The sequence below is a fragment of the Mustela lutreola genome, chromosome 2, assembly GCF_030435805.1.
Source record: "Mustela lutreola isolate mMusLut2 chromosome 2, mMusLut2.pri, whole genome shotgun sequence".
Taxonomy (NCBI): domain Eukaryota; kingdom Metazoa; phylum Chordata; class Mammalia; order Carnivora; family Mustelidae; genus Mustela; species Mustela lutreola.
Window position 1 is genome coordinate 94,011,652 of NC_081291.1, and position 9,239 is coordinate 94,020,890.

Below are 9,239 nucleotides of genomic sequence, written 5' to 3' on the forward strand. Positions count from 1 at the left end.
TCTGGTGCTTTCTGTATTAACCTGCTAACCTCAGGCATGCCGATCACAACCCTCTTAATCAATTTCATAAACGTCGAATAGGTCACAACCCATAATTTAAAAGCCTGCTTTAATTTTAGCTTGAGTTGGTAGCATCTTCTCCCCAGACCCCTTCCTTGGGAATACTTCATGGGCTCATGCCACATGCTCAGCCAGTTGTTACTATCATGAAAAAGTCTTCCTGCGCTAATTACAGACAAGCCAGTAAATTACAGGTTCAACTAACAGCGTCCAGCTCTAGTTGGACCTGGTCCTTATTAATTCATTTATGCTCAAAGAGTTTGCTTTACTTCCCTAGGTGAATGAAATCTTGTCTCGTTCTTCAGTCTGGAGTGCCTTCAAAGATCAGAAACATGATTTGTTTATTTCTGAGTCACAAACAGCAGGATACCTCACAGGTAAACCGCACCTAATTGATTACTTTGAGACATAGGGCAAAAGCCACTTGAGCCTTCCTTTTGTCCTGACTAGACTGAATGTAGCGCGTAGGGTTCCTTCCTAGGCTGCTAGCCACCTGTCCTGGGTGCTGTGGGCATGCGGTGGACCTCTGGGGTTAGCCCTGGACAGACACCAACTGCTGTTGTGTTGAACGTGTGCTCACGGAAACGTGGACCTTGCTCAGTTGTGACCCAGTTAATTCATGGTGTCATAGGTTATAGTTGGAGCATGATATTAAAATGTTTGTCTCAGACATGTAAAAAGAGAACTACCTACTCAGAAGGATCAGTATCAGAAACATGATAGCATCGTTCTGTTTCTGGTAGAGTAGCAGTTTGAAGCTCCAGATGTGTACATTCACATGTGAAATACTTTTCTTCTAAGTTTCCAGTGATTGATCTGTAGTTTTACAAAATATTTACAGTTTGTCCTTTCAAGGGGAGAAATAATGTGGTACCATAAAGGAAGGGACATTTTATTATGTAGGGATCAAAAGAACGTATATTTTTGAAGTTCAGGACATTTGCTATTTGACATGCTAATTGCTCAACAATTTTGGAATATTTGTTTTCATACTGACTTCTGTTTAAAAAGAAAGTAATACCATTTTATTGCTATATCTGAAGATGAAATATGGTCTCTGGTATAAGAGTTTTTAGTTTGAAATTAACCTTAAGAATAATAGGTGGGTTTTGCCATCTGCTTGTGTATAATATGTATATTTTAAAAAAAAAAGTCAGTTCTGCGTTCTCCTCTAACCAGAGGTGATGTGGGTAGACTGAGAGAAAAGAAACAGTACCCAGTGGTTTGCATTCCTGTGCAATCGTTTTAGTAATCTAGATCACTAGTATGGAAGTCTCTACATCGTAAAGACTAAATCTTGAGTATTAAAAAACAACAGCTTTAGAAAACATTTTGCTTGGTTTTAATTTTAGTCTCAGTTGTGACACTATTGCTTTTTTCTTCGCTATGACCACTTTCATATGAATCTACTAAAATGTAGAGGCAGCACCCTAACATTTATAAACACATGGTGCTTTGATTGCCAGTGCCAGGTGCACACGAATGAAGGGTTGTGTCATAGGTTTCCCATCTAACTTTTCCATGCCCTGTCCGGTGATTTCTGTGAGGAGATATACTTAGAAAATGGTCTTTGTTTGTCTCTTGTCTCTCTCTCAGATTTAAAGTAATGTTGTAGTTTCCAAGTAAGAGTATGTTCTCTAAACGGCAACTAAAAACTTTTATCTGTTTAGACTTTTTTTTTCCCCAAAAGCCACCTTCCTGTGGTGTTAACGTTCATTACTTTGTATCTAAGGATGCTGTGACTGGAAAATCTGCCTTGTTTTTCCTCCAGCTGAAGATAAGTACTTATTGAAAGTTTGGCCCTGAAGAATAGTAAGATGTAGATTATAAGCTTCCCTGCAGGGAGAACTCTTCTAATTTGTTGTACTCTCCTTTGTGCTTAGTGTTCATTGACTTGACTTAATAGAATAAAAGACTTGAGGTGGTCCTTGACTTACTAACAAGATGTGGGCCTAAAGGTCTATGGTTAGAATACAGAAGAGATAGGGATTTATCTTCAGGGACCTAGATTTCATTTAGAAATCTATTGATCCTCACCCCATCCAAATATGCTAAAACTAGAGAAAAAAGTACAGGGATCAAAAAGGTTCTTTGTGTGCCTTTCCTTCTACTTGGATCCCTGGGGCGGCTTCTGAGTAAGGTGTGAGCTATAGGGGATGATGAGCTATAGGGGATGGAAGAGGGTTGGGGAAGAAGAAAAATGGTCACAGATTTCTTTACAGCCTCCTTTGGGCCTGCTCAAGGGGCAGCAGGTTCTACAGAAAGTCGACTAAGGGGGAGCAGTGGTATAAATCCCAACTTGAAAATGGACTACTGTTACTGTGGCCATCTGGAGGCCCTCCTGAAGCCTACAGACACGTGTGCACGGGACAGTGCGGACTAGCCCAGAGCTGTGTGGGCCCTCAAGTTGTCCAGTTCTTAGTGCATCATCCATCTGGGGTGTTCTATTGGCGAGAAGTTTGAAAGTTTTTTCCCATTAGTATAGTGTTTTTTTCAAAGGACTATTTAAAGAGAGCCCTAGGGGTTGAATTGCTGTCTGCTCATTGTTTAGACTGCCAAATGTTTCCTTCTTGTGTTTGAGCTTTTCCATGGGTGCTTCGTGTTGTGTGTCATGTGTTTGCTAAAAGGGGCAAATTCTTTGTATAACGGTAAAATCGATGTATAACTCTAGGCAGTGTATACAGTGGTGTGTTGAGTGGGAACTTTGATTAGGATTTACCCCACACCACCCTCAGTCTCCCCGAGACGGTTCTCATTGTGCCCAAGCCCCTCTCTCATCAGCGTGCAAATGAAGTAAAGTGCTGTGAGAACACATTTCACTGGCCCTTTTTCTGAAGTGCCCCTGGGGAGTTTGGCAAGTAAGTGGACTTCGTGTAGGAGATGGGAAAAGAGAAAAGAAAATTAATTACTATTTCAGAGTAGGATAAGAATAAAAATATTCCTTAATGATTTTCTTCACCCTGGCTGCTGAGCAGATGCCATTCAGTCACAGGCTAAGGACTGGGGTTATAAATAAGGCATCCTGGGTTGGACTACTCATCATTGATGAATTGAGAGGAGACTGCCTGGTTCCAGAGGCTCTCCAGCCTGGCATAATTGTTTTGTTTTCTGATAAACACTTAATCTAAAAGTATCTCAGTGCGGTTTTACCCAGGATGCAGGAAAGCTGTGGTTGCTTGTGGGCCCTGTTATTTAGCTATTTATTAGGTTCTAGAAGAGCTGGGTACTGACAAGCTCATAGCCTATAAAAATCATTTTAGCAGTGAAAATCCTCAAATTACCTCACTTAAAAAATCAGAATAGAGAAGAAAGGAACAACAGGGAAAGGAAGAGAAACAGACTAAGGTAAACATGCTTGTTAGGAGTTGGAAACGAAGATAAGAGCTTTGTATACACATAAACATGTACACATATATATTTATATTTAATTGGAATTGGAGATGAAGAGCTTTATACACACACGCACACACAGCCCTCCGTATATATTTACATTATGTTTAATTAGAGGCATGTAGAATAGTTAACTTGGCTTCCTAAGGTCATTAAAGGGAAAGAGGGTGCAGTTCTTGGGTCCCTCCTCAAACCAGTATGTCAGTTCTTTACAGAGTTGGATTTTTTTTTTTAACTTGTGTTTTTCTTTTTACACCTGTCCCAAGACTACACAATGTGAGCAATGTTAGCAAAGATTCCCTAAGGCCGTCAGTTTATAGTACGTCACTGCTAAGGCAGAGCTTCCTTCTTTTGATTTCCTTGCTAGGAATCCCGTGCTCATTTTTACCAAAGCCCATGCTCTTTCCACAACTCCATTGCAGCCAGTTCCATTTTGTGGGATTCTTTAATAGTGCATCTTTTCTCGTTCTTAAGTCCGGCAGCCTGGCACAGAGTTGCCGCATACCCCTATTTCTGGCAGCCCCTACTCTGTCCCTCTGCCTTTCTCTGGAGAATACAACTGCTCTGTCCTGTCCTTATGACTCGACTGTACCTTCTAGCTCCTGGAAACCAGACATGCTTTAAAGGAGAGGTCAGAGATCTCATGAGGGAAAGAGCATTTCAGACTTTATTTACAGAAATGTCCAGGAATTGGTTTATCTTTTCTAAAGCAGCAAATGGTGGGGCTAGAATTTGGTCTCTTGTGGATAATCCTTCTAGGCCCAGCATTTCACAATTTAATTTTAGCCCAGAGGTTCCCAGACTTTCTCAGTTCACAGTCCCCTTAATATCTTCTACCCTTAGGCCAAAAGAAATAACCTAACAGTTAAGTTTAAGTATTAGATCCAAACAACTTGAAAGTGGTTGTGTGGTGTCCAACAAATGTTGCTGTGTTTCTCGCCAATGTAAAATACCTAGCAGCATCCCTGTGGATTTGCCCCAGGGTGTCTCAGCATCCAGTTTGAGAACAGTAGCCTTACTCTGTTTTCTACGTAGCATTTGTGATTTGGTCCCATAATCTACACATTTGATGCAAACCAAGTTGAGTCCATAATTGGAAGTATCTGGGCACTTTACCAGTCCAGGGTGTTGGGGCTTTATTCTTCAGGCTTCTATCTTTGGTTACTTGCTTAACAATTCTCTGGTCATCTTGCTGCTGCCTAAGGTTCAGAGTGATAGGTGGGTGGCAAGTGATGGTAACAGCGGGGGCGGTGGCTCCGTCCTGTCCTGTTGGAAGGGGTAGGGTACCCCAGAGGTCTTCTTCTGGGCAGTCTGGGGAAGGCCTGGCTCCCTGAGTTGATAGATGCAGACCTTGTGGCGCCTTCAAAAGGGAAAGTCCCTTTTCTACATTTTATTAGATGAGGGTTCCCAGTGACTCGGCCCTCTGATTGGCATGTGACAGCTCACACGGGTTGAATTGTCTCTGGCTGTGTAATTACACACTAGACGCAGTGTCTGCTAAGTGATGCCAGCCGTTTCATGTCCTCGATACCAGTGCTTGTATGGTGTGAGGTGAACGAGATGAATCTGAACTGTGCCCCTTTTGTCCTGCATAAGTGCCTGTTATGCCTTAGCCTCCATCAAACTGCTCTGCTGTTTGCACTTCCTTATAACTTCCCTTGCTGCTTATATTTCTTTTCTCCCCTCAGGTGTCTCTCCTTCCCTTCTAACTGGCAGCAGCCCCCTTCACCTCAGGAGCGGGCTTTAGATCCGCTCTGCCAGGCAGCTTGCTAACTTCTGTGTAGCTCTCTGAAGCAGGTAGAGAACCATTTTGCTAAATGCATGCCGCTTCCACTGCCTTTCTAGTTCTAACCCTTTGATGTTCCTTAGCCGTTTGCCTTATTTCCTCCAGTTTCAGCTAAAAGTATTGCTCAGTTTGCAGTATTATGCTACAATGTCTCTCACAAGTACTCTGTATGGTTTGTGCACTGCTCCGGGGATGTAATTGTCTGCGATGTTTAAGATAAACTGGAGGGCTAAAGCCATTATAGAGAATGCTCACAGGACACCTCTTGATAAATGCTGGCATACGTAGCATTTCCATGCACTAGAGATGGTTAGGATCAAGGAAGACCTAAAAAAATGAAAATACTGCTCTTTTCCCATGGCATTCTTGTTTTGACCTATGACAGATGTCCAGAGCCTTCCTTTTTTAGAGGCGTCGGTGTAGCTGCCCTTGTTCATTTGGTGTTACTTGTTACGATAGCACTTCTTTGCACCAAGTGAAAGTTGGTTACTTTTAATATTGATAAAGTGTTTTTCTTGGGCATTTCATCAAGGATGACTTTTGGTTGGGCTGACTAAGTACAGTTTCTTTCCTCTACTTGTTCCCTTCCTCGCCCTCCCCATTTGACATAGCTATCCTTTAGTGCCCGGGATTTTTTTGGAAACATTAAATTACCAGAATTGAGAAGGGGCAGTTTCCCATGTTTCCACACCAGTGTGACTGTCCAGCATCAGTTTTGAAATGATTTTTAACTTTGTCATCTATTAACGCCATACCTTGAAAATGGCTTTGTGTAGCTGTTTGTTAAGGTATGATAAGATACTTGACTAGCTTCTTATGTTTTTGTAGAGGTCACTGTTTTCCTGTGGCTCTGCCCTCTAGAAGGTGTGTGTTTTCCTTTCTTGCAGGACCTGGAGTTGCTGGCTATCTTACTGCAGGGACATCCTCGTCAGTCATGTCTAACCTGCCGCCTCCCGTAGACCACGAGGCAGGCGACCTTGGCTATCAGACTTGACACATTTGTGAGAGACAATAAATGCTGAAAGGCCAGTGCCCAGTCCACATTCCTCCAGCTGATACGTTGAAGCAAACTCTTACTGCCTTTCTCCTGATTTCATGACAGTGTTACTCCCTTTTCTATAAAAATATTTTTATTTAGGAAAAATAGTCAGTGATTCTAATTGTATCACGCTGTAAGAAAGCACTCTGGATCAACCTAAGTGGGTACACAAGAATTTTTTTTCTTGATGTATGTAAGCACATTCTGTTCCTTTATATCTGTTTACAAGACTGTGAATCAAAACGACAAAACTTTCTTCCTAGTTTTTATAATGTTTTTTTGAATTAGTGTGACTGTGGGGTTGAACTGCAATCTACGGAAATTGGACTAGGTCACCTACCCCTGGAAAAGGGTCTTTCCCTCTCCTGCATCGAGTCCACGTGGCTGTCCTCCACCGTCAAACACTATTAGGTTTTGTCCTTGCGCCTGTTCACTGGTATTCTCTCCTCAATCATTAACCTTCTGAGAGCTCACAGTACATGTCGGTATGTATAAACTGGCTTTACCAAATTGAATGAAAAAGGAGCTTGTGCAAAAAATTAAAAATTTAAACACGGATGTCAAGATGTTATGTAAGAGATTAGTGTAATTGTGAAATGTTCTATACATTATCAAATATATAAAGCTTTCTATATTGAATGTACATTATACAGATCATTCATATGTGTACATAAAATTTTAAAAATAAAGGGAATTGACTGCTTTGTTAATGATATATTTGTTCTAATTTAATACTTTTCCAATGGAATACCTCTTACCTGTTCCTAAGACAGATTTTAGCAGTAGGAATAAACAGACTTGCCTCACATTCACTGCTCCTCCTACAAACAAGTACATTGACACATCTGATCATCTGATTATTCCTAACGTCCTTGGTTAATATTTCAGCTGCATCTAAATCTCCAGAAACGTAGCATTTCCTTTAGTTTCTATTAAGGAATTCAGTCGTGGGCGAGCCAATTAATACTCTGACGTGTGAGACACATCGCCTGTCCACACATTCCAGTGTTTTTAAGAGGTAAGAAATTGAGAGTGAGAACATATTTCAGATAACATAGATCTCAACATGTAGGTCTCCTAGTATGGTCACAAGCTGCAAGAAAATATGAACATGTAAAGAATACAAACATTTCTTAAAGAATGAGGAGATACACAAACCTCCACATTGACTTTGAAAGCAAGAACCAAGTTTATTCCACAGTTGATGTGTAAACAGAGCTAGAATGGAATGGAATCACTAATTCAGAATTTTGCATAATCTCTCAAAAATTATGGAATAATATGCCCATGTAAGTATTTTAATAGATAACTGATTTTAGTCTCCAGATAGTACTTGTCATAAAAATATGTTCATTAAAAGAGTTTATAACAGCTAATTTAGGAGTAGGTGTTTTAGGAGAGTGCAAATCAATATATTTCCTTTACATACTATGAGAACATAAATATTGCATTGATGATTTCTTTTTTAAGATTTTATTTATTTATTTGACAGAGATCACAAGTAGGCAGAGAGGCAGGCGGGGGGGAGGGGTGGTCGGGGGGAAGCAGGCTCCCCGTGGAGCAGAAAGCCCAATGCGGGGCTCTATCCCAGGACCCTGGGATTGTGACCTGAGCTGAAGGCAGAGGCTTTAGCCCACTGAGCCACCCAGGCGCCCCTGTATTGATGATATTTAAAAGGCTGTTTAATCTACGATCACTGATATTTGGATACCAGTCATAGTTCATCTTCACTGAACAAGCCAAACATCATATAAACTTACACATACGTAGCCTCATTTAATCCTCAGAGCAAGCCTATGGGCTTGATACTGATAAAATTTTCATCTTCCAGGTGAAGAACATGGGCTCTGAGAGGCAAAGCAACTTAGCAAAAGTCACACAGTAAGTAACAGGGTAAGAAATCAAAGCTACTTAGACCTGACACCAAAGTCTGTGTTCTGAGCCATGATCCTGCCACAGCCACAATCTCCAGCAGGTGTACATAACTAGGAAAACTGAGGGGTTTTTGTTTTGTTTTGTTTTAAACATTTTATATTGTAAACCAAAACAGATACAGAAAATCTCACTGTACAGATTAGTTTAATGCATCATTATATAAGGCAAATCACCCTTAAAACTACCATCTCGGTCAAGAACTTTGCTAGCCTCTCCAGAGGCCGCTTCATGTGCACCTATCAAATCACAGCCCCTCCTTCCAAAAGTGACCACTGGTCCGACGCTCCCTCGTTTTCCTTTGTAGTTTATCACCCAGGTGTACATCCTAAACGCTAGAATTTGGTCTTGCACTTTTTCTTCTTTAAGTATCTTTTTGAGTCTTTTTTAATCTTGTGGCTCCCCTTCTATCCCCTTTTCCCCCCAAATTTTGTTGAAGGCCCCAAGGCCATTTTTGTTTGTTTGTTTTTCCCAGACTTTGGAAGTTACTGATCACACACTTACGGTGCAGTTCAACTTAATCCTCTGTCCTTTACATCCAGAATCTTCATCAGATTCAGGTTCTGTCCCTTTGGCAAGACTAGAAGGGTGTTGGGTTCTTCTGTTTAGTCTGTAGGTCATGTGATATTGACAATAATGGAAGTTAATTGTGACTGGATCCATTCATACATCAGGAGTTACCAAATGCTGCGATTCTAAGGCCCTTTCACCTAATAACTGGAATACTTTAATAAGAAATGCTTCCTGCAAAAAAAAGAAAAAAGAAAGAAAATATAAACAAGTAGGACTACATCATACTAGAGTTTCTGCACAACAAAGGAAATCATCTGTAATAAGAAAAAGTAACCTACTAAATGGTGGAAAATACTTGTAAATTATATCCAGTAGGGAATTAATATCCAAAATATGCAAAGAACTCAATAGCAAAAAATCTGATTGAAAAAAGGGCAGAGGATCTATATAGACATTTCCAAAGAAGACCTACAGATGGCCAACTGGCACATGAAAAAATGTTTGACGTCACTAATGATC

At 40.8% G+C, this 9,239-nt stretch overlaps 1 protein-coding gene across 2 annotated transcripts in view; it reads left to right on the plus strand.

Moving 5' to 3' along the window:
- The window catches only part of DNAJC13 (DnaJ heat shock protein family (Hsp40) member C13), a 124,764-nt gene extending 117,774 nt beyond the window's left edge, over window positions 1–6,990 (plus strand). For both annotated transcript variants that reach the window (XM_059162608.1, XM_059162609.1), the window contains 2 exons: window positions 338–437; window positions 6,124–6,990. In XM_059162608.1, the coding sequence (XP_059018591.1) occupies window positions 338–437; window positions 6,124–6,230 (207 nt within the window). In that variant the 3' untranslated portion in view covers window positions 6,231–6,990. The remainder of the gene's footprint in view (window positions 1–337; window positions 438–6,123) is intronic.
- The last annotated feature ends 2,249 nt before the right edge of the window (window positions 6,991–9,239 follow it).